This window comes from Bactrocera dorsalis, chromosome 3 (assembly GCF_023373825.1).
Source record: "Bactrocera dorsalis isolate Fly_Bdor chromosome 3, ASM2337382v1, whole genome shotgun sequence".
Lineage (NCBI taxonomy): Eukaryota > Metazoa > Arthropoda > Insecta > Diptera > Tephritidae > Bactrocera > Bactrocera dorsalis.
The window spans coordinates 79,369,455-79,393,737 of NC_064305.1; the positions used below are offsets into that span (position 1 = coordinate 79,369,455).

General features: G+C 38.6%; 3 protein-coding genes across 4 annotated transcripts; 2 read left to right on the forward strand and 1 right to left on the reverse strand.

Moving 5' to 3' along the window:
- Positions 1–4,506: 4,506 nt before the first annotated feature.
- On the forward strand, positions 4,507–14,919 carry LOC105229946 (uncharacterized). Of its 2 annotated transcripts, XM_011210457.4 has the most exons (4): positions 4,507–4,932; positions 13,356–14,171; positions 14,261–14,425; positions 14,492–14,919. In XM_011210457.4, exons 1-4 carry the CDS (start codon positions 4,806–4,808, stop codon positions 14,620–14,622), a joined length of 1,239 nt encoding a protein of 412 aa, XP_011208759.2. In that variant the 5' UTR covers positions 4,507–4,805; the 3' UTR covers positions 14,623–14,919. The 2 variants fall into 2 exon arrangements, with proteins under 2 accessions (XP_011208759.2, XP_049308269.1); XM_049452312.1 differs by having other exon boundaries at positions 14,261–14,919.
- A 1,665-nt stretch (positions 14,920–16,584) lies between these two features.
- On the forward strand, positions 16,585–20,522 carry LOC105229947 (TBC1 domain family member 31). Its single transcript, XM_011210459.4, has 7 exons — positions 16,585–17,210; positions 17,285–17,398; positions 17,458–17,609; positions 17,663–19,573; positions 19,636–19,838; positions 19,904–20,083; positions 20,161–20,522. The coding sequence occupies exons 1-7, from the start codon at positions 16,909–16,911 to the stop codon at positions 20,281–20,283; spliced, it is 2,985 nt and encodes a 994-aa protein (XP_011208761.3). The 5' UTR covers positions 16,585–16,908; the 3' UTR covers positions 20,284–20,522.
- A 113-nt stretch (positions 20,523–20,635) lies between these two features.
- On the reverse strand, positions 20,636–23,241 carry LOC105229948 (cyclic AMP-dependent transcription factor ATF-2). The gene is made up of 3 exons (XM_011210460.4): positions 22,936–23,241; positions 21,718–22,875; positions 20,636–21,106 (listed from the first exon to the last, which is right to left on the reverse strand). Exons 1-3 carry the CDS (start codon positions 23,054–23,056, stop codon positions 20,964–20,966), a joined length of 1,422 nt encoding a protein of 473 aa, XP_011208762.2. The 5' UTR covers positions 23,057–23,241; the 3' UTR covers positions 20,636–20,963.
- Positions 23,242–24,283: the final 1,042 nt, after the last annotated feature.

The following is a 24,283-nucleotide window of genomic DNA, read 5'->3' on the forward strand; positions in this document are numbered from 1 at the left end:
TTCTCCACCTGGTCTTTCCAACGGACTGTAGGTCTTCCTCTTCCTTTGCTTCCCTCGGCGGGTACTGCGTCGAATACTTTCAGATCTGGAGCGCTTACATCCATTCTGACGTATAACTTATACAGTTCATCGTTCCATCGAATGCGATATTCGTCTCTGCCAATGCGCCAAGGACCTTAAATCTTCCGCAGAACCTTTCTCTCGAAAACTCGTAACGTCGATTTATCAGATTTTGTTATCGTCCATGCCTCTGTTACTTAGTTCGACGTAGAACCTGTTGGCAAAAGTTATTCTGCGTTGGATTTCGAATCTGACATTGTTGTTGTTGTTAATGCTGGTCCCAAAATAGACGCAATTATCTACGACTTCGAAGTTACGACTGTTAATAGTGACATGGGAGCCAAGTCGCGAGTGCGACGACTGTTTGTTTGATGACAGGAGATATTTCGATTTGCCCTTGTTCATTACCAGACCCATTTGCTTTGCTTCCCTATTCAGGAAAATGATATCAGCATCGTCGACATACGCCAGCAGCTGTTCATTCTTATAGAAAATTGTACTTTCTCTATTTAGCTCTGCAGCTCGTATTATTATCTCCAGCAATAGGTTGAAGAGCACATGCGATAAGAAGTCCCCTTGTCTGAAACCTCGCTTGGAATCGTAGAGGTTGGAGAGCATTTTCCCGATCCTGACGGAAGTTTTGCTGTTGCTCAACGTCAGCTTACTCAGCAGTATTAGCTTTGAGGCGATACCAAGTTCAGACATAGCGGAATAGAGGCAGTTTCTTTTCGTGCTGCCGAAAGCGGTGAAGGGGTGCTGTGTGTCGAGCTTCTTTTCACGGGTGTTTTCCAAGACTTGGCGCATGGTGAATTTCTGGTCGATTGTAGATTTTCTACATCTAAAGCGACAATGATAAGGTCCAACCATTGAAGTCCATTACGGCCGAGTCTTATAAAAAGAGTGAGGAAAATTGTATCAAGCGTATGCATGCTTGTATTGGCTCAATATCTTTTTTGAAGACAATAATAAAAAATTGTATTAAAATAGTGAAAATATAGTTTTTTTGTCAGTCCAGGATGGTATTTCAAATTAAACAGCAAGCATTCACAAATTCTAATAATATCAAAAAAATTTACATAATAAGATACTTTTAGCAATTTTAAGGGAAAGACTATAAAGGCCATTTTTTGCACAGTCTTATGAAATATTGTATGTGGGCAGATGTAATTTTTGGCCTAATTTAAGCAAGTTCCTACCCTCTCTGCATATTTGCATATGTACATAGTATGTACATATACATATAAAAGAACAGAAATTAAACGCCTACACAATTCACTTTCCTCGGCAACAACAACAACATCCTGTGATGACATTAAAACACTTGTGGTGTGTTATTCAATTCAACGAAACATATTTGCATTCAAAAGAATTCCATAACACTTACGACACTTAAGCACATTAAAATCCATAAAGGGGTAATTTCGAATTGATAACGTGTTATTATTACATGAGCTGCATTTAACTTTGACACCTGAGTAACTGTTATCCATGGCAATGCACACACGAACAAACACGCAGACATTTGCATGTATATTTGTTGTATTGAAATTGAAGTGAGATATAATGAGACCTAACGGTCATCGGTGACTCGTAATGGGCGTGATAAGAAGCGCATAAAATCAAAGAAATTGAATAGGCCAACTGGTGCCCACACACACCCACGCACACTCCAGCAGAAGTGCGCGTAGTTAGTGAAAATTACTCGCACGCATAACAATGCACACCCGAACACAATAAAATGTGTGTTGGATATAACAAATAATGTTCGCCGTAATGAATTATTGTCCAAGAGCAGTGTTGAACAGTGTTTCAGAGTGTTGTTCCACTGGTTATTGAAGTGTGCTGAATAGTTTGTACAGAGGTCACTTTTGCCTCATTTCTCCTAGTAGTAGTTCCTTGGTAGTTATTTCCTAGGGCTTAAATGGATCATAAATATATACACAGTAGACAATAGATCTTACCAAATAATATTCTTCTTCTTTGGAAATACAACCGTGGGTCGATCTGGTTGATATTTCCATTAGATTCGTGGGGTCCTTGCTTACGTTGTCTACTTTTCGCTGCATCATCTTTTTCCATTCGTGCGATATGGCCTAACCAGTCGTAGAACTTATACAGTTCGTGGTTCCATCTTCATCAATACTCATCGCCTAAACGATAGGTTCCAAAAACCTTGCGGAAAACAGTTCTCTCATATATTTAAAATGGTTTTTTGATCTCTGTTCGCCATCGTTCACGTTTCTGCGCGGTATAATACAGGGTTAGCCCAGAAAGTAATAGGACTGAGTCAAGTTAAAATAATTTATTGAACCAATCGTTACAATTCTTTAAAAACTTTGAAAATAGGCTTCTTCTAAGTGGATGCAGTGCTGCCAGCGCGATTTCCAAGGCATCACGGAAGGCATTCTTCGGAATAGCCTTGAGAGCCGAGGTGCATGCTGCTTGGATCCCCTCTGTTGTCTCAAAATTCTTGCTATTCATCGGCCTTTTCAGGCAAGGAAAAGTCCGGGAGGTCATATCTGGGCCGTAGGGCGGCTGCGGAAGCGTTGGGATGCCGGCCTTGGTTAGGTAGCAGTGTGAGCCGGGGAGTTGTCGTGGTGCAACTTCCAAACGGCTGCGATGTCTTGTCGGGCCCGATTGACCCTTCATTTGAGTTTCTTGAGGACTTCCACGTAAAACTTGGCGCTGACGGTTTGTCTAGGAGGAACAAATTCATGTTGGACGATGCCTTTGATGTCAAAAAAGACTATAAGCATCGCTTTCACTTTGGATTTGCTCATTTTTCCGGTCTTCATCATCGACTTCGGCCCTTCAAAAAGGTCTGATCTCGCCGAAACACACCTCTTCTTGCTAAAGCATTATCTGGGAAAGCTTGCTTGATCATATCAAACGCCTCTGTCGCAGATTTACAGAGTTTCACATAGAATTTAATCGCGTACCTCTGCTCCAACGAACGCTGCGTTTTCGGCTTGCACCACCAACTGAAACACGTCGAAAATGTTTGTCCTGATTCTCCATGTATTCGGAGACAACTGACCAGCCGCCCGTTCGTTAGTTAGGAATGCCCTGTACCGAATCCAGTCGGTGAGGGCATGCTCCGAAGTACAATCGCGGCTGAAGAAAATCAGTCCTATTACTTTCCGGAGAAACTCTGACGCAAAATTGGCAGTTTTCGCAAGAAACTATACCCATTTGACTTCTGGTGTTTTCGAGTCATCAGTGTACCACTGGATAGTGCTGCCCTGGACCTGAAGCGCAAACGCTGGCGAGTCTTTGTAACTTTGATAGTTAAAGGCTTACTGAAGACTCCGTAGCCTTGGATACCCTATCAATCGCTCCATAAGTGACAACAGGGCTTACGATCATGGTATACAGCCACCTGATGATACCTGGTTTGCAACCCAGGATCTACCGGCTAGGCGTCTACATATCATGAGTGCCTTGGTAGCTTTTGACAATGTTAGTTTCACGTAAGGCCTCGAAATTGAACCTCTTTAGACACCTCCAACTCCCTGCCATCAAGTGTTGGGGCCTCAAGCCTGGAAGAGATCTTCGCTTTGTAAAAGGGAAGACGGTTGTTTTTTGACGGGTTGGTATTAAACTCTACCATATTGCACACACCCCTTTACTAGACTTAAGCCCCTTTGCATTATGTCAGAGTGTTTTCAAAGATACCTCGTATCCCGCTAATTTAGATTTTCGACTATATTCCACTTTCCACTTCACCTGCAAACATATGCCTAATTTTTTCACGACAAGTTCGCTACTCGAGTACTAGCAATGGATCTGCAAAGTCGCGTATTTAATCGTGCCGCCTCACAGCTAATTTTGCTGCATTTTTTTGCCTTTTGATGTCAGATAACATACGTAGCCTTTACAACAATTGGTAGTTTACGAAAATGCGACGATAAAAACGAAATCCTATGAGCTTCGACACCGGCGACACACGCACATCCCAACAACTAAACGACAAACTAATCAGCGACGGTATCTGTCACAAAAAAGTCAACGCCACACGGATATTTTACTACTCCACGCCTCATGGCATTGGCTTTCTTTGTCTGTGAGGCGAAAGTGTCGTGTCGGGCCACACAAAGCACAGACAGACAAATTGTCGAAATTGTTCAGGCACCCTTCCATCAACAGTGCTGTAGTCGCCCACTCGGCAGAAGCGCAACACTCTAGTCTGCCAACAGGTGTGTTCCGAAGGGGTGGGGAAGGCGCACAGGCAAACACACGAACACAAAAACGTACGATTACATGCAATCGGCCGTCCCATTAGCGCAGCAGTGCGCTGTTCTATTACGTGTTATCTATCTTGATATGTAAGTGTTGTTGTGTGCGCCTGTGTGTGTGTGTGTGCTGTGAAGTTGCAAGCGCAGCAAGCATGCTGCCGTGTCCGCTGCGTATAAAAGTCGCAGCGCATTTACTGTTGATTCTCAGTCGTAGTCGACATTTAGGCGTTGAGCATTGTGCGCTTAACGGTAAACCGAAATATTGGTGTTCGAACGGCAGTTTACCGTTTAATTGCAACATTTTGATAAACTTTCAACTTGTTTGCAATAGTCTTTTAAATACTTTAACCTCTTCGTGCGCGCTTTCAATTAAGTTTGGTGTGTTTATTGCTGTTGTTGTTTTCGTGAGAAGCGCGTGGGTGAAGCGTGCTACAGCATGTGGCTATTAAAACGCAGCATTTAACAACAGCTCGGATTACTTGAAAATTTCGCAAAAAAATTTGTTTTGTAATGTTGGCAACATTTATTTGTTATAGTCGCTGGAGAGGCGTGGGCAACAGTTGCAGCCGCGGTATGTTTACATTGTGGCCGTTCAAGTGGACGCTGCTGTTGTTGCTCATGTTTCTCATTAACAAAGGTAAGTAGGCACAGCAGTGTGTGTGGGTGTGTTGTGTATCCTTCCGTGGTGGCTCGGTTGTCGAGTGTGGCTTTTGGCGGCATTTAAAAAAATGTTACGCCAAACGGGGGAATATAAAGTAAAGTGTCGAAAAAAACGCAAAGGAAAAAGTTTCCCCACCTTGAGGTGTTGGTAATATGATATTAATTGCGCAAACATTTTTAATTATCACTTTTTAATAATTTCCCTTCCATGCAACAAAGTCGAATTTTAGCTGTGTTAATATCCTTTAATTGCTCGTCATTTTGTTGCTCCAAAAGTTGGAAATTTTACACTTTTTCTATTACTGATTGTCGGGATATCGTTAAAAGCATATGAAACATTTAAAATTTTCTCGAAATCTGCTGTAGTGAACTACTTGTCTTAATATATGAATAGAGACAATATCTGGCATTATGTAGGGGCGTATAATATTTATTCCAAATAAATTATAACAAAAAAATTAATAATCAAAATGTTTGCTTCCTAAGTTAGCAAATTTTGAGAAATTTAGTATCCGAACAGGGCTTTGGCTTATCGCCAGAATGTCTTTGGCCTATGAGAATCGTTATAATCGTCTTTTGTTGTAACTAAAGAGTGATTCATTTCGAGGTTCCGCACTTTTTCAAAGGAAAAATAAAGAAACTTCAAATTTAATGGGAATGTTTATTATCATTCGAAAGAACATTCGTTGGCATTTATTTTTTATCTCTCTCTTTCAAATGTTAGCTGCGCTAACTTTTCAAAAAGTCCATCCATAGAGTACAATTTTTGATGACTCGATCAAGCATTTCGTCTGGTAACTAGCGAATGACTCGAGTCATGTTTTGCTCCAAGGCCTGAATCGAAGCGGGATTGTCCGCATAGACTTCTAAACTTCATATCCCCACCAGAAAAGGGAAGTGGCGTTGTCTTGTTGAAATCAAATGTCGTCGAGATCACGAGCTTTCATTTCCGGAATCAAATAGTCTGTTATTATGGAGTGATAATGGTCGCCATTGACGATTACGTTCTCACTGACATAATTTTTGAAAAAATAGGGTCTGGTCATTCCACTGGCGGACGAAATGGCAGTTCTTGTATCTATTCAGGTTGCTCTTCGTCCCAAATGTGTCAATTTTGCTTGTTACATTCCAATTGAGTCAGAAATGAGCCTCATCGCTGAACAAAATTTCCCTCGAAAACGTCGGATCTTCTTGGAACTTTTTAAGAGGTCATAGAGCGAAGCAATGTCGCTTGGGAAGGTCGACTACAGTTCTTGCACAACGCTTTGAATTTAAGATCTCGACGTAAAATGCGTCAAGTCGTTCCATCTCTCAGTCCGAGTTGCTTCGGATGGCGCCAAATCGACTCTCCACCGTCTACGGCTGCTATATTTTCTCCACTGCGTGAAGGACGAGGTCTTATTCGGTCGAATATTGTCCAAAAATTAATGTTGGGTACAAGGATGGGTGATGGTCTTGCGAATAGTACTCTTAATAGGCCAATTAAGTTGACCATAAGTTGAGCGAGGCGCAGGAAACACACTCTTTACAGAACGTGAATTTTCATAATAAAATTGAACGGGTTTTAAACGTTATTCAGACGTAATACTGAACAAAACTAAGTAACATGACAGCTTGACACGACTAACGCGCGAAAGTGGATTACACGTTATGTTGCTTTTAAACGATTCGTCTTGATATAACGTATCAAAAAGTCGGGAATCATTTAGCTTTAGCATCTGATAGTGACTTTGTTATGGATAGAAAACCGTTTTGAGTGTATATTCAGGGTTGTTCAAATAGACGACGCCATACGATTTTTAGTTAGCCTTTAAAAGTCTACAAGATGATTTTGAATGAGCGAGTTGATATTTTGGAGCAGGGTTTGTGGAGATGTTTTAGCATAATAAACCAAGGTTTTACTTCGATATGTGACAATGGATGAAACATGGCTCCAAAGTCCAATCGACAATCATCTGTGTGGATTCAGTGAAAACGTTGGCAAATATTTATGAAATGGGCTTCGAATTGCTACCGCATCCACAGTGTTCTTCTGTTCTGACCTCTCTGAAATTGACTACTTCCTTTCCTCAGATCTCAAAAGAATACTCGCTGGTAATAATTTTTCGTGATCGCCAAAGCTGAGACATATTTTAAAGCGAAGGACTAATCGTACTATATGGAACAAATTCTAGGTAACAAATTTTGGCATTGGAGTTCAGTCAACACATCTTCTCGTTACACATTACATAATTTTCACCTTGCTTAAGCTGCATTTTCTCCATTTCGATAATAAATCAGTAAAATATGCCGAAAAATGCTGTTTTCGATCTTTCATTTTCCATAGGGCATCAAACAAAGTTATGAAGTTAGCTGGGAAAAATCGACTTATTAAATGTAAAATATAGCACATAATAAATTGGAATTGTTCCGTTGAAAAGAATGACGCAAATTATTTTACTTCTCAATTTTTCCCGAATTTTTTTGAGTACGACGTACATTTTTTTTAAAGCTTTATATATTTATAGACATTAGCTATTTACCTATATTCTGTAAAAATTTTCACATTTTATATGTATGTCACATACCTGTGTACGAGTGATGTGATTAGCTCCTCTAAAAATACAACTTCCATATGCTGAATAGCAAATACTTACACACATATATGTAGAGTATGTATGAAAACAGCTGGGAAGTTTTTATAACTTCATTGATTTGCTTGGTAATTTGCGATTTGATCTTACTTCGTTTTGGCAAATAAAGTTCGTTTTTACGCTACTTCGATTATCACCGCCCAACAACTGAAAAAAACCCGAATGAAGTGATTGGTTCTTAATCGCTCACGTAGTTGGTCGTCATTAACGCTTTTTAGGTGAGTGGGTGCGAATTTCGCATTATTTAGGAGGTATACAAGTATAATACCACAAATAGAAATATATGGTTTTCAAATAATAAAAAGCCAATTCTCATGCGCTTGATAAGCAAATCACCGTCGTTAATGCGACGGCGTAGATTTTGTTCTGTAAGAACATGAGGAGCCAACAAGGGTGTGAGATAGGATATCTAATTGAGACATATTTGTATCTTGCACAATTTATCTTTTAGTGCTTGCTGTAAGTTTTCTCAATATTCAAGAGTCTTCGAAGCTTACTGTTATCCTTGTGGTCATTATATTGAAGATTTTGACTTACGATTTAGGAAGCGAATCAAGTCCTGAATTTCTGGAATTGTTTGACGGTCAATATGGCTAATTAATTTAAAAACTTTACAAAAAGTATTCAAAGAAGAAGAAATAAATCCACTCCTCTGGTCTTCTGAACCGGTTGCACCGAAGCTAAATACCCTTCACAGGCGCGTTTATGTTAGTAACTATGTGTTCAGCTTGTATGGAAGCTATATGCTATAGTAATCCGATCTGAACAATTTCTTCGGAGATTACATTATTGCCTTGGAAAATAATCTGTACCAAATTTCGTGAATATATCTTGTCAAATGTAAAAGTTTTCCTTATAAGAACTTGATTCAGATCGATTAGTTTGTATGGCAGCCATATGTTATAGTGGTCCAATATCGACAGTTCCGACAAATGAGCAGCTTCTTAAAGAGAAAATGACGTTTGCAAAATTTCAAAACGATATCTTAAAAACTGAGGGACTAGTTCGTATATATACAGACAAACGGAGAGACAGACGGGCATGGCTACATCGACTATAGATAAGAAATCATTTAATTAAATGTTTTGTTTTTTTTTTTTTGTCTAGTATATTCTCTCAATTTTCCCCCAACCAGATTCCACCTTGATTTGCCCACCTTCACATTCTCAAAAGTTCACTATCGCACCCCACTTGATTCATGCAACTGTCATAAGTTCCTCATACGCCCCGTTAGCCATTTATTTAAACTGATACGTATTCATTACTTATCAGCCTATTTATGTATAAATACATACTCTCAAAAAAGCCAGTTATGTGCTAAAAATGAATGAAAATTTCATGTGTAACAAAATAGTGCTACAACAACACTTACCGGTCTCTGGGGAACTTGCAATCATAGTAAACTTTGTTAAATTCATGCTTTAATATTTTTTTGTGGTCGTTGACCATTTTTCATTGCATATACATAGTTATGTGTATTGGTAAGTGTTAATGATTGGCTGGTAATTTGTTATTTTAATTATAAATTTCAGATTTTACGTGGATGTTAAGTTTGTGGGGGTACAAAGTCGCTGCATTTTTACACAGCGACATTGACAAATATTTCAAAATATTAAGGGGTGTACCTAGAAAAATTCTCGAGGTGTAAGATCACATGATTTTGGTGGCCAATCGGCCGGCCCGAAACGTGAAATTATCTTCTCACCGAAGTGTTCTCTCAATAAATTCATTGATTGATGTGATGTGTGGGAAGTGGCGCCGTCTTGTTGAAACCAAATGTCGCCGAGATCACGAGCTTCAATTTCAGGCATCAAATAGTCGGTTATCATGGCATGATAACGGTCGCCATTGATAATTACGTTCTCACCGAAATATGGACCGATGATGCCACTGCCACACCAAACCGTTGTTTTTTCTGGATGAAGTGGCAGCTCTTGAATTTTTTCAAGTTGCTCTTCGCCACAAATGTGGCAATTATATTGTTTACATACACCACATACAAATACGCTAGAAATGGGTCTCATCGCTGAACAAAATTGGCTTGAAAACGTCGGATCTTCTTGGAACTTTTCAAGAGCCCATGGAGCAAAACGATGTCGCTTGGGAAGGTCAAGGCTGTAACATAAAAATATTTGAGATATGGTTATGAAAAAAAGTTTTAATTTTTTTAAAGTTCTTAATACTTGTTTTTTGTAATTTCATACTAGGTATGCCCCTTATAAATGTAAATTTTCTATAGAGTGCCTCAGCTACATACATACATATGTGTTTACTTCCGTGTTTATTCACTTAAATTGTTTTAATTAAAATTGGCGTGAACTTATTGGCGATCAACACAATCACATAAACGTATATGTATTTTGGCTTGCATATATGTATGTATACATATGCATTTCCCTTTGTAAGTAGGCATATTTATGTATAGTAGGTATGTGCGTCTCCTGCTCCAAATAAAATTTTCGAAATCATAAATGTGCATATGTACATATGTAGCTCATATCTGCATATAATCATAAAAGTGCGCACATACATACACATACACATAATAGCAGAGCATTTGTTAAACAAACAATACAAATTGTATACGCGACAATTCACCAACACTCTTACATTACTTATCACAGAAATACACATACAAATTGTGGGAAAAAATCTCGGTAAAACAATAGGTCGAAAAATCGCGACGCCTTATCAGCGAATGTCACACAAAATCAAACAAAACATTGCTCACATCTAATTTGCCTTTAAATACGCATATTTCGGCTGTTGCGTAATTGAAAGGGAATTCATAGTCATTGCGAGGGGTTCAATTAAAAAATATGCAATTTGATTTTCACAATAAAAGTAATTAAGCGCACAATGTATACAATGGTGCTGTAGGTATGGAGTCTAAACAATCTATTATTACAATTAATCAAAAATGAATGAACTTCAATTCTCACATGTCTCCACAAAAGTCATTATTCCATCGTTATGCGCCTTCATTACCGCGAAAACAAAGCTATTTTCTCGAACTTCCTGAAAGACCATCTTTTGGGACGTTACTGCTATTTTAGCAGCATACTTGACCCCCTTTGAAATGTACTTACATTCAATGGGACCTATAAAACACACTTTTACAGAATGTTTAGGATTAATACGGATATGGTTGGAATTTAATTTTCTGTGCCAGACAGTAATAGATTAGAAAAATAACTTTTTCTTCTTCTTCATTGGCGTAGACACTGCATACGCGGTTATAGACGACACAGTTCTTCCTTTTCGCTGATTGACGCCAATTAGAGATTCCAAGTGTAGCCAGGTCCTTCTCCACCTGGTCTTCCCAACGGAGTGGAGGTCTTCGTCTTCCTCTGCTTCCATCGGTGAGTACTGCGTCGAATACTTGCGGAGCTGGAGTATTTTCATCTTTTCGGACGACTTGACCTAGCCAGCGTAGCCGCTGTCTCTGAATTCGCTGAACTATGTCAATGTGGTCGTATTTTGGTTTCATTGACTGCGGTATTCGCCGTCGCCAATGCGCAAAGAACTATAAATCTTCCACAGAACATTTCTCTCGAAAACTCGCAATTTAGACTCATCAGATGTTGACATCGTCCAAGCCTCTGCACCATATAGCAGGACGGGAATTATGAGTGACTTGTTGGCTTTGTTCGTCGACTGAGGGCGTTACTTCTCAATTGCCTACTTCGTCCGAAGTAGCACCTGTTGGCAAGAGTTATCCTGCGTTGGATTTCCAGGCTGACATTGTTGGTGATGTTTACACTAGTTCCAAAAGAGACGAAATTATCTACGATTTCAAAGTTATGAATGTCAACAGTAACTCCCCCTGCGGGTAGGGAGGACCCCCTTGGTTCGGGGGGGAAACCGAATATACCCGTGGTAAGGCATGCCTGTCGTAAGAGGCGACTAAGATCCTGGCCACCAGTCTAGAGTTGTGTGGAAACTCAACTGGTCGTAGCTTCGGTTACAAGGTCATACCAAAGACTTTAACATGGTGCCACGGGGAGCAGTTAGCCCTTGGAGGTAACTCCAATCTGCTCATTGGGTTTGGCCCTTTGTGGAGATTCGTGATGGTTGTGGTTAAAACCCAAATCGTGGGAAGAACTGACTTTGTCAGTTTGAATGTGGAATTGCATTGCAACCGGGTGCCGGACCCAAAGTACGGCAGAGGTTTTAGATGGGCCTTGAACCCTACCAAGGTGGTTAGTGTGTCTATGCCACACTGCCAATTGGTAGTGAAAATGCTTACCCAATTTTGAGGGCGCTGATCAACGCATTGTATTGATCCGTTGTGCTTCTGAGCACCGTGGAGTTAAGCTGTCGACAGCAGGATCCCACGTTAAACACACTAGACGTTGTCAAGAACCCACCCAAGAAGAAGAACAAGTCGCATGGGATTCGCCTTGTCTGAAACCTCGTTTGGTATCGAACGGCTCGGAGAGATCCTGACGGAGCTTGCAAATTCCAATTTCAGACATAGTGGCATTAAGGGAGCTCCTTTTCGTGCTGTAAAAAGCAGCTTTGAAATTGAAGAAGAGGTAGTGTGTGTCGATCTTCTTTTCACGGGTCTTTTCCAAGATTTGGCGCATGTTGAATATCTTGATTTTCCAGGCCTAAAGCCGCACTGATAAGGTACAATCAGTTTGTTGACGATGGGCTTTAATCTTTCACACATTGCGCTCGATAGAACCTTATATGCGTTGTCGAAGAGACTTATTCCACGGTAGTTGGCTCAGATTGTGGACCCTCTCTTTTTGTTGATTGGGCAGAGCAATCGGGCATGTTTTTCGTCTGACCATATTCTACAAAGAAGCTGATTCATTCTGCTTATCAGCTCTTCGACGCCGACAGCTCGGCCTGCAATCCATCGGCCCCTGCCGCTTTGCTGTTCTTCAGACAGGTACTGGTGGCCGAACTTCTTCATGGGCAATGGAACGTCCGCTCAATTGTCATCGATTGGAGAATCGGGTTAACTTTCCCTTTGTGTTATGCTTTCACTGCCATTCAGCAGGCTGAAGAAGTGTCCTCTCCATAATTTCAGTATGCCCTGGGCATCGGCCACCCTTGGGGGTTCTACAAAAATATGCTCCGGTCTTGAAAATGTTTGTTAGTCGTCGTAGAATTTTACGTATTACCCCTGCCGGTGAGCTTGTTAAACTCTTCGTACTCACGCATTTTGGCATCTTTCTTTTTATATCGCTATTCCATTGGAAATACAGAATTACAAAAAAACTCGTTAAAAGTTTTTCATGGCAAAAATTGCCAGAGAATTTTTTCGTAAACAAATAGTTGCCAAACAAACACCATTTGACATATGGAGATCAAACTTAACGCCACCAGTCCGGGTCAAATTTGATATTTTCAATTTTGAACTCCATAGAATAAAAAAAATCGGTCTCCTTCTTCTTCGATCCACATCACTTTCAGCTACCGTGTTCCTCTATATATACATATATTATATATTATATATGTATATATATTTTTTTTATTTTTTGAAATCGGAAACCTACAAGTATCTCGTTATACAGAAGACTTGGTGATGTAGAATAAAAAAGTATCCCCGTTTATTTAACGGAATTCGCAGAACCCCATACTGCACTTATTGAAAAAATGTAAATAATTAATAGTCCCTCGTTAGACCATATAATTTGCGAACCTAGGTTTCGTCTGTAGTAAGGGTCAATCTCGATGAATTCATAAAATTTAAAACAAAATTTCTCTAAAACGTAAAATGCAGTTATTTATATTATGTACTTTATCTTTGCAGTGGCAGCCAAATGGCCACCTGACGCACCGCTGCGCTACTACCACCAGCAAAGGCCCCGCCAATACTTTGACGACTTTGCAATTGATTCGCGAAATTTTGACAATGAAAACTCTATGGACGGAAACGGAAATGCCGTATTTGGCAAAACAATCGCAGATGAAATGACGTTGCGAGATTTATTGCAATCAAATGATATTGAAATTCCTGCCGAGGAAAGACGTCAGCGGCAACTGCAATGGCTGGGCAGTTGGTTATTTGGACAAAGGCGACCGGAAGCGATGCGAGCGCAACAACAAACAGGCGAGGCAAAAACGTCACAACAACAGCAGCAGCTGGCATATCCGCCAAGGTTACTCATGCCCTTAGAACCGGCACAAAAGCAACAACAAACACAGCAACAAAATGATTTTGACATACACGACGCAGATATTGTTGTCTACAAGAAGACACCCGAATTTGTGCCAGGTGAGGAGAAGAAGCTTGCACCTGAAACGGATAAAAGTGCGAATGATGACGGCGCGACTAACGCGCTGGCAGAGGATGGGGAGAAACGTGACAAAACAATTGACACCTTAACGGATTATGATTATAAACTGGATATGAGTGGAGATAATGGACGGTATAAAATCGAACAACCGTTACGTTCCAAACGTATTTTATATGCGCGTAATATTGGTCTGGATGCTGGTTATATACCCTACACAGCATATCAGCACGAACGACAGCAAGAGCTTAACGAGGCAAAGAAATTGGCTTATAAGCGCAACAAAACCGGCAATATGGATCAACGGAACTTTCTACCCTCCATTAGCGCTGGTGAGTCTAAGCAATTAATTATTTATACCAATGTAAAATATATTATATACATATGTATATATTTAATATATATTGTTCTAAAATTATAGGCGCCATGACCCATCTGGGCAACTTCTTTACGGATCTCTCGAAGAATGTGCGCTACAATGAGAAATCCCAACCGTTGAATCATGAGGAGGCGAAATTGCTCGAAGGTCATCATCCCTTGCGACAGCTGCATGAGCGTATGGTCGGTGAACATGAGGCCAATGCGGGTTGGTACACAAAACTTGTTGTTGCATATCTAGCACATTTTAGACTTTCTCTGTTTGTATTCACAGAGTTATTGCATGCGATTCGCACATATCGGCCCTCGCAGAAGATCCGCTCTTTGGTGGCGATGAATCCGCGCGGCTATCATGGCGCACAATTCATCGATCCCAATTATATGTGGGTGGGTTTGGGTAAATAGCGATACGCGCGGCGGCGTTGTGGTAGCTGGCATTGTGCCATTGATCCGCCTTGTTGGCATGGAGTAAGAGAATGAGGTTCTCAAGTGCCCTGCTCTCCTTCTCATACACTCCACTCCAATTATTCCACCACACCCCACCACACCGCGTTTGAAGAGTTACAACGAAACACCATGGATGCAAATATGTTACTTAGAATGAAGCAAATATGTTTGTGAATATGATTGGCTTAAGTCTTTTCCATCCCAGAGTTTTATATATTGAACATGTACCGATGTTGCATTTTTTTTAATGAATTTCTTTTCAAAAAAATTACTTATCAAAAGTGTGTGTATGCTCCTTCTCCCCACATAAAATTCAGCTCATTATAAATAATATCCTTAAAATGTGTGAATTTATTCGTAAACAAATATTCAAATGGTATATACATAGATACATATATTAATAGCTGCAAATCGTGAAAAAGGTGTATAAAATTCACCTAAATTGTTATTTTTGAAGTGTAAAGTTGCAATGCAAATAAATGCGTTTAATATTCTAAAAAAATGAGGAAAATGATTTTTGGAGATTTATGTAATGGTATGAAAGTTGAAGGTGAGATTTGCAGGTGTGGTGAAAAACAGTTTTAAGCTCCTTAAAATGCATTTTACTCACCAAAAGTGATTCGATCTCGATTAGCATGAAAGGCCAAAGCTAGATATACAGGTGTGGTGAAAAACAGTTTACGTCCATTAAAATGGATTTTGCTCACCACAAGTGATTCGAACTCGATTAGCAGGAAAGTTGAAGATGAGATTTGTAGGTGAGGTGAAAAACATTTTTAAGTTCCTTAAAATGAATTTTACTCGCCACAAGTGATTTGAACTCGATTAGCATGAACGATCAAGGTGAGATTTGCGGATAAGGTGAAAAACATTTTTAAGTTCCCTAAAATGGATTTTACTCACCACAAGTGATTTGAACTCGATTCGCATGAACGTTCAAGGTGAGATTTGCGGATAAGGTGAAAAACATTTTTAAAAATTGACAATGATGGCAGATCACTACAGAGGTATGTGTAATCACAGAATTATTAGTGAAAATTAATTCACAAATGTGACTGAGAACACCAAAATTCTGAGATTCAATCCCGAGGCTTAGGGTTAGACAGTGTTCAAATTTTACTTATAAATATAAATTGGCTTGAAGACGAGAGGAAGGCAAATCTTCTGGGATATGTTTTTTATATGAGAAGATCTCCAGTGACACAAGGCTCAGATCTATGCAAACTAAATCGACAAAAAATCAACGCTGTCAGACACCACCGCTGAATTATCTCAAACAACTCTGCTAACGGAATTTATGTATATTACTTAATACGAATTATTTTATAAATATTGATTTTAATCGGTCAGTTTGAATGACAGCTAAATTAATAGTGGTCCGAAATCGGTGGTTTCGACAAATGAACAATTTCTTGGAAAAAAAAGAACTGTGTAGAATTTCAGATCGTTAACTCAAAAACTGAGCGACTAATTCAATAAACTGAATATACCATGATGTTAATCAACAATTCTCTAATTATCTTAGTCTCCATATACCTAATAGAAAGATTTTCGAATTTCCGACTGACTTTATACGGAAAATGTCGGTCAATATGTGAACTATCATCATCGTATTTTTATATTTTTCTATTAACAATGGATCTTTGTGCATAATACATATAACTAATATGAGGACTTTATATACCATAAAATCTGATCAAATTAATAAATATGATATAATTTACAAACTTACATAGATAAGGAACGGTACAGAGAATTCACAAATGATTTGCTCAAAGAAGAGTACAAACTCGGGTTTGTTTTCCTTTTCGATAAATTTATCTTCCCAGGCTCGATATATCGCAAATCGATATGTTTAGTGCATTTTCAAGGTCACTTTTCAGCAGGTAACCGCCATTGCATACTTTCATTATTTGTACGAATTCATTCATCTGAGTCGTGTTCGTGGAAATACATACATATGTACTTTGGCCAGTTAAACAAATTTTAACAGTATATTTATTTAGTTTATTAAAATACTTAAAATAAGACAATAATAAATAAAGTGTATATGAATATATCAGTGCATGAAAAATATTTAAAATTCGAATAAACGTTTCATGCAAGTTGAACACGAGTGCTAAATATTTATTCGTCATCAGCTGTTAATTTTGCCGGAGATAAGTTGGCGTTTATAACTTGGCAGCACTTAATACAGTTGTAGAAAATTCATATTCCATTTTAAAGTAGCGCGCGAGTTTAACAATGGAAAATAATGGGGAAAGCGCTGATAAACTAATTCGGAATTCTGTAAATGAAGAAAATAATCCGAAAAACGACGAAACAGCAACTGAAATGGCGCAAGAAATAATTAATGAAATTAGAGACGCTGCCGTGGCTGAGGCAGCTGAAGCTAACGCTGTGAAAGACAATTTAAAAGATGATGTAAGTGCACAATCTCCTGAAAACATTGAAGAGGACGATGATAATCCTTTAGCAAGCATATTGCTGGAAATTCCGCACGAGTTACGGGATTACCCATTCAGATTTAAAAAAAGTGAAAAGGGGTAAGTAAATACATATGTTTATCATTTTTCTACATACGTATGCTGCAATGTTATATTACTTATATTTTTTTTAGAAATATTCTAAGCATACACCACATTTCTGAATGGTTAAATAGGAAGTTCAGTCCCAATCTTAAGTTGTGCGCTTTTAATTCACAAAGCTCTATAATGGTGGTAGTTGCTGAAATGTAAGTAAACTTGATAAGATAAATTTTGAATCTTTAACTTTTAATATGTTATCTTGTAGTGGCTTAATATATACATTTGACTTGGTGAACAAAAGTTTCCAGAGATTGGATGACGTGATACATTATCCCAGTGCAATAGCGCCATGGGAAGAACGAAGAAATCATTTTCTCATAGGAAATGATTACGGCGAGATAGCGTTACTGAATTTAGGTAAATGAAATTTGATATTTTTTATGTAATAATATATAACCTTTAACTTACAGATAAATCAACTATTACACAGTCCCTTCATATATCCAAATCTTATATAATAGCAATATCATGCCCACCTCCATCAGTAAACCGGCAACATTTAGTGCTTGTGCATTGTGCCTGCGAAGTCATACTTTTTGATGTAGAGCAATTCGTGACAACACAACGTTTTCAATTAAAAAAGAAAAAAATTGAACTTAAGTTTTCAAGCCATTTTTCACAGTCGGATCATATTTTTAACTGTTTTAATGATGATATCGTTAAAATATGTTCCGGTGCCACTATGAACACTATACGTGTAATAAATCCTATAAAAATGCGTGATCGCAAGTTGCGCATGGAGGGCGCTGGTGGTTTAGCAGCAGATTTTCTACTCTGTCAAGATTATAACGGCAGTGGAGGTGTTTTCAATGTTGATTGTAAGGTGTCAAATCACTCAAATGGCATGATTATTGGATATTGTTTTCATCCCTCTATGAATTTACTTTGCCTTTCCACACGCGACGGTTACTTGTTGTTAATATGCACAATTACTTTTGACTTGAAACATATATGCCGGCTACAGGATTTCGTTATAAGACATTGCGTTTTTCTGTTACATCCAAATGAGATAATAATTTGCGGCGTAACGGATCGATCTGGCGAAGCAGTCGTCTTAAATTGCCTTCAAAAGGATATTAAATTGCGTATCCAATCAGAGAACGCGGCCGGACTTACCATCTCCAGTGATGCCAAATACTTAGTGATATTTAATAAAACTGGTGAGTTGGATGTTTGGTCCACTAGTCAAATCTACAATATACTCAAGTCACAAGAAGAATGCCTGCGTCTGATAAAGTTGTCTTTTAGACAAAATAAACCACTGCTACTAGGGCCATCACGCCACTGTAAATCTGCGCTGGTGGCAGCACAGGAGGAATGCCTAAATGAGGATATTAGAAACTTACTTAGTCGGGATCGCCTCTTGAGCATACTGCGCGAATTTCGTTGGTTTCCGTGTAAATATCGTGTGCTCATATGGTGTGCACTGCTGCAGTTGCCTTATAATCGGAACGAATTCTTTCAACTTTTAAAAATGGGTACTCCCCCAATCGTAAAGCAACGCGCCAAGCAATTACCAATGCGTGATGGCACGTTGAAAAATGCGCTGGTACGCATATGGTCATGCCTGGCACATTGGTGTCCCGTTTTTGCGCATAGTAAATTCCTGCCACAACTCATATTCCCTTTTGTGAAATTGCTGCCGCGCAACTCGCTTGTCGCCTTTGAGATATGTGTTACACTGTTGACGAATCACTTTCAAATGTGGTTCGAACTGCATCCATTGGAGCCAAACAATTACTTGGGCATGTGTGAAAACCTATTGCAATACCAATGTTCGGAGCTATGTAAATTTTATGCCAGTATGCATATAAATTCCGAACACTATGCTTGGCAGCTACTGTCTTCCGTCTTTTCCGAGGTGTTTAGCCAAACTGAATGGCTTTACCTATGGGATAATATTCTGTCCGCGCCACCATATTATCCAATTTTCATAGTTGTGGCATACAATTACGTGCAACGTCGTGTAATTATGCGTCTACCCGACAAGCCAACAATTTTAACTTTCTTTCATGAACAAAATCCGGTTAATGTGTGTGAGGTTATAAATATAGCGAACTCTATTATGGAAAAATGTCCGAAGACATTACATCCCGAACGTTATATGCCCGAGTTACAGTGTATACCCAAGAAAGTATATCCGAAATTTTTGAACTATCCACGTCAATGGCTGGCCAAACACGAGAAAGACATCGCTGCGGTACAAAGAGAAAAACAGTGTATTGACGCACGCATAAGGAAGTTGGAGCTGGAAGAGATGAAATTAATGGAACGTCTGCATAGTGGCCTGCGCAGAGAGGAACATGCAAAACAAGTGAAAAGTGAGTTTTGTGGTGCGGAAAAAAGAAGTTATATGAATTACTTTTTTTTTGTGTATGCATAGAAATGGAAAAACTCTATCGTGACTCGCTCAAACGTGAGGAGGAACGTTTAGCTTGTCAACGACAAATGTTGGCTGTGTATCAAAAAGAGCTGCGCAACCGCAAAGCCGAAGTTGCGGTACAGGTGCAGGAGTCGGAGCAGCGTCAAAGAGCACTGGCAATGGAAAAAGATTTGGAGCTGTTAATGCAGAGTATAGAATGTGAAGTGCGTGAACTATTATTTTGTAATAAAATTGTTATGCAGTTATAACGTATGGCTTGTCTCTTTAGCGCACGCGCAATGACGCCGACTTACGTATGGCTGAAGAGGAGTTGCGTAATGAAGAGATGGAGCTGTTTATGCAAAAATGTTTGACAACAACAGGTGCTACTTCCCTGCGTACTAAATATCATGAGGATTTACAAAGATTGTGCAATGAGCGTCACGCACTCAAGCAACAAGTCATAGAAGTAAAAATATTTGTGAATTTTTTTTTTTAGAAATCGGTTTAAAATAATATTTCCTCATCATTTTTATTTCACCTTAGCTAACAAATGTGCCGAAAGGAGCGTTAAGTCCACGCAATTCCAACAACAAATCACATTTAGATACTATAGAGGAGAAAATTGAGGAAATACAAAGAGAATTTAATGAAATACTCAAAAATTAGGAATAACCAATTTTTTAGTGGCCTTAAAGGTTTGAGCATGCCTTCTTTCTTATGAGTAGTTTGTAGTTTAAAATTTGTATTTATTTTTATTTTTATTTACGTTTGTGCTATTATATTTTGTGCGTAAATTTAATTTTAAGTCTTAGTTTATGCCATATTTTACTATTTCACAATGTCAGATGAGAAAAGCATACCAATATACCATCGTTCAATCGAAGAGACTACTCCCCACAAAGACCTGCAGTACAAAAAGTTATAAAAAATACAACACCAAAAATTACCCTCCAAAAAACCAACAGCTGACTGCTTCATACTTTTAGGCTAACGAACCAAATATTAATTTTTTAAATAATTCTTAGTTTATATTTAAACATAATTTATATTTAGTTTTATTTCTTGTCAACTGATTTACATACGAAATTATATATAATTGAATTTACTGCCTAAATAATACAAATTCAAATAATTGATAATATAATAAATCATAAATAAATTATTATAAAAATATAAATAATTGCTAAATAAGCACGTATTTATAACAGACGCACTTTGTGCTAATACAATCACATTTCTAAACTAGTTTCACTATTTTATATACGCCATTAAGTCACTTAATTAGCAGTTTAACACTCTGTGGAAGACTTGTAAGGCATTTTCCAATTCGATAAACTTAGAACTTTTTATTTCTTCTCTACACGATATGTTATGGGCTGCACCAGAGATGGTTGTCCGGCTGACGGCACAACCATTGTTGGTATATTCATTACCAAATGCAATGTTGAAGGTGGAATTTGCATTTGTGTCGGCATCGTTTGTAAAGTACCTGAAATTTTAAATGGAAATTTATTAATTTCACTAAGAAAAGAAGAAATTGATAACTTCGGTTGCAATGAAGCTGTAATATTTAATTTGAGTTTGAACGTTCAGTTTGTATGATATTTACATGCTATAGCAGTCGGATGTAAACAATATGTTCGGTGATTATACCGTTGCCTTCGACAATAATCCATTGTTGTTGTTGTTGTTCCCACGACAGTCGGGTCTACGTAACCGGAACGGACCCGGATTTTTACCCGCCAAGGACTGTCAACTCGGCAGAACTCTGCCGCTACAACAACAACAACAATAATAATAATCCATACAACAACAAAAACAATAATAATCCATCATAAATTTCGTAAAGATATCTTGTCAAATAAAAATGTTTTCCGCACAAGCACGTGATTTCGATCGTTTGTATGGCAGCTAATGAGCAAATGCTTGGGGAGAAAAGCACGTGGAAGATAATTTCACGCTGATATCTCAAAAACTTTGCAATAATACGGACAGACAGAAATGAGTTAATCAGCTCCATACGCTGATCATATATTTTTTTATAGCTAACTTAATGTACCCTGTACAGGATACAAAAAGGTAGAAGATGCCGATACTCACCATTTGTTGCCTGCAATACTTGTTGCTGCTGTTGTTGTTGTTGACTTTTAGCCAGCTCCTGTTCTAGTTGCTTGATGCGCGTCCGCAACTTTTCATTTTCCGCTTGTAGTTCACCATTGCGGCGCTTTAAATCTTTATGTTCGTTACGCATCTTGTTGCGATAACGCGTTGCTGCCGCACGTCGACGTACCATACAATCTTCATCGTATTTACAAGCACCGGTTGCCGTACCGCGCGCACGTCGTGTGCTACTAGTGGTTTTTGTCACTGGCGTTGGCGCCGCCGTGTGTGTTTTATTGCCGAGGCTCAGTATGGCCTTTAGACGCTCCTTGATGGGTAGTTGCGAGGTGGGTGTAAGGCTGGCGCTACTGGGTTCATGTTGTGTCGGCGTAGGTTGTATTGCGACGGTAGTAGTTGCGCTGGTGGTAGTGGTAATTGCTGCCGTTGTGGTGGTGGCGGAGGTTTTTGTGCTCAACGGTGGCAGTTGTGCTGTTGCTTTCTTTGTGTTGGCGGTTGTTGGCGCTGGTGCTAATTTTGGCATTATGAAGGGCTTAACCGTCTGTATGGGTATTGCATTGGTGGCTAAGGCACCCGCTGGTTTGGCTTCTAAATTACTACTTAGTGTTTTGTTTGCATTATTCTCGGGGAACGTCAATGTAATCAACTGTGGTTGTATGAACTGTATCGCTGTCGTGGGTAGTTGTATATATGGCACTTGCACTTCTGGTGCTGCGGCTGGTTTTTCAGCGATTGTACGATATTTATAAATTTTGCCGTATCCGCCCGAAGATGTGGTCGAATTATTTGAGTTCTGTCGTGATGTGCCGATTTTGTAAGCGTCTGTTGCCGCGTTAAGAATCTCATCTACAACGGGTACGTCCAGCGTCACCGTTGCCGAAGTGGGACTGTCCAGCGGTTTGCTGAGCATTTCGCAGCTCTGTATCGCTTCCAGATGTGGATACACTTGCGGTGTGTGTAGTGAGTCTTCGTCGGCATGCATCTCCACTGAATCGAGTTGGCGTATGGGTGTCTGTCCATTGTGTTGTTCGCAGGCGCGTCGAAAAGTCTCCTCGAAGGGATTGACATGACGTAGATCTTCGAAGAGTCCCACTTCTTCACAATTGCGTATAAGGCGTGTTGGTGTCGGCGTCTGGTCGGCTGCATATAAATTTAATTATTTACGTAATTTTCAAACACAATGAACCATCAACTACTTACAGCCCGCAAAGAGATTCTCGCTTTTTTGGTCATTTAAACTCAAATCTAACATCATGTCGTGCTTCTTCTCACGTTCACATTCGCTGCCACAGTCAAATACCTTATCGGTAGACAATTCCATGTTCCTGCTGTTCGATGACGTCCCAATCCAGTTGCTTATTTTAGTATTTCTTTGAGGAATTTCCTGCTCAATTTCACTTTTGTTATTATTCTTTTTTATTATAATTTCTCTTTTACATGGTATTCTTGAAATAGTGTTGTCGCAAATTAAACAGCAATCATATGTGTTGGGTCATATGTTTGTATTCGGTTTTTTATTCCAAATAAATTTTGAATGAGTAATTGTTTTCGGTTTTTTGTAGGGAAATAAGAGGTAGTAAATGCAAAATGTGCGTTTTTGGAATATGTGCTGTATACATACATATATAGAAATGTTTAAAGTCTTGAGTTGTGGTTAACACGTGTTACTTTGAAAATTGAACTTCAACATAACCTATAAAACACAATTTTTAAAAATCTTGGTATTCAAAAGAGGTGGTAATTGAATAGTTTCCCTGTCTCAACTACATATATCAGCGTAGCTTTAGAATTGATAATATTATTTTATTTTATATTTTATTGAATAAATAAATAAACAAATGTATATACATATTATAAATGTAATAATATTACATATAATATGCATTTACATTGAAATTTTTGATTTCCTTCAATCCATAGCCAATATTCAGGTGTATCACCATAAATTTGTTTTTGGTTATGGGGAAGATTTTTGTTTTTGAAATTATCTTAAATCTAAAAACCTAATTATCGAAGGACTAGTTCATATGTCCCTTTTTGACAAAATGGCGGCTCGCTAAAAAGCCGATAACTTCTCTTTTACAAATTCGTTCATATGTACCTTCGAAACTATTTGCGGGATCAACTTACAATTTTCCGATAATATTTGGATATACATATATGTATATATATATATTCGATTTATATGCAAAAAACTCGATTTCAACAGAGGATATAATCTTTTTATATAAGTGCTGGTTCACACACGGACGTTTTTGGCGCCCAAACCTGGTTTATGTAGGCAAGAAGGCGACGAGGAACGTTCTTTCATGGTTGCATGTTCGGAAATATTAATGTTATTATCGATTTTTTATATGTAATATGCAAATATATAGATAATATAATAGAAATGTATTCCAGAAGATTAAATAAGGATACAAATTAAGTAATTAAAAATATTTTGGTGAATCGCGTACGTGAAAAGTACAAGAATTTAAGAATATGATGTGAAAAACTTGCTAACAATTGTTCGATTCAAATTCTCGGACTCATGTCGCTCGTATGAACG

What these genes read in the sequence shown, in the direction of transcription:
- LOC105229946 (XM_049452312.1), top strand. Translation starts at nt 4,806, where the DNA reads ATGTTGGCAACATTTATTTGTTATAGTCGCTGGAGAGGCGTGGGCAAC. An exon ending in CATGTTTCTCATTAACAAAG is followed by an intron (nt 4,933 to 13,355) that starts GTAAGTAGGCAC and finishes TTATCTTTGCAG; the next exon opens with TGGCAGCCAAATGGCCACCT. An exon ending in TCTACCCTCCATTAGCGCTG is followed by an intron (nt 14,172 to 14,260) that starts GTGAGTCTAAGC and finishes CTAAAATTATAG; the next exon opens with GCGCCATGACCCATCTGGGC.
- LOC105229947 (XM_011210459.4), top strand. Translation starts at nt 16,909, where the DNA reads ATGGAAAATAATGGGGAAAGCGCTGATAAACTAATTCGGAATTCTGTA. An exon ending in TTTAAAAAAAGTGAAAAGGG is followed by an intron (nt 17,211 to 17,284) that starts GTAAGTAAATAC and finishes TATTTTTTTTAG; the next exon opens with AAATATTCTAAGCATACACC. An exon ending in TCAAGCAACAAGTCATAGAA is followed by an intron (nt 20,084 to 20,160) that starts GTAAAAATATTT and finishes ATTTCACCTTAG; the next exon opens with CTAACAAATGTGCCGAAAGG.
- LOC105229948 (XM_011210460.4), bottom strand. Translation starts at nt 23,056, where the DNA reads ATGGAATTGTCTACCGATAAGGTATTTGACTGTGGCAGCGAATGTGAA. An exon ending in CGAGAATCTCTTTGCGGGCT is followed by an intron (nt 22,876 to 22,935) that starts GTAAGTAGTTGA and finishes ATTTATATGCAG; the next exon opens with CCGACCAGACGCCGACACCA. An exon ending in AGTATTGCAGGCAACAAATG is followed by an intron (nt 21,107 to 21,717) that starts GTGAGTATCGGC and finishes TTAAAATTTCAG; the next exon opens with GTACTTTACAAACGATGCCG.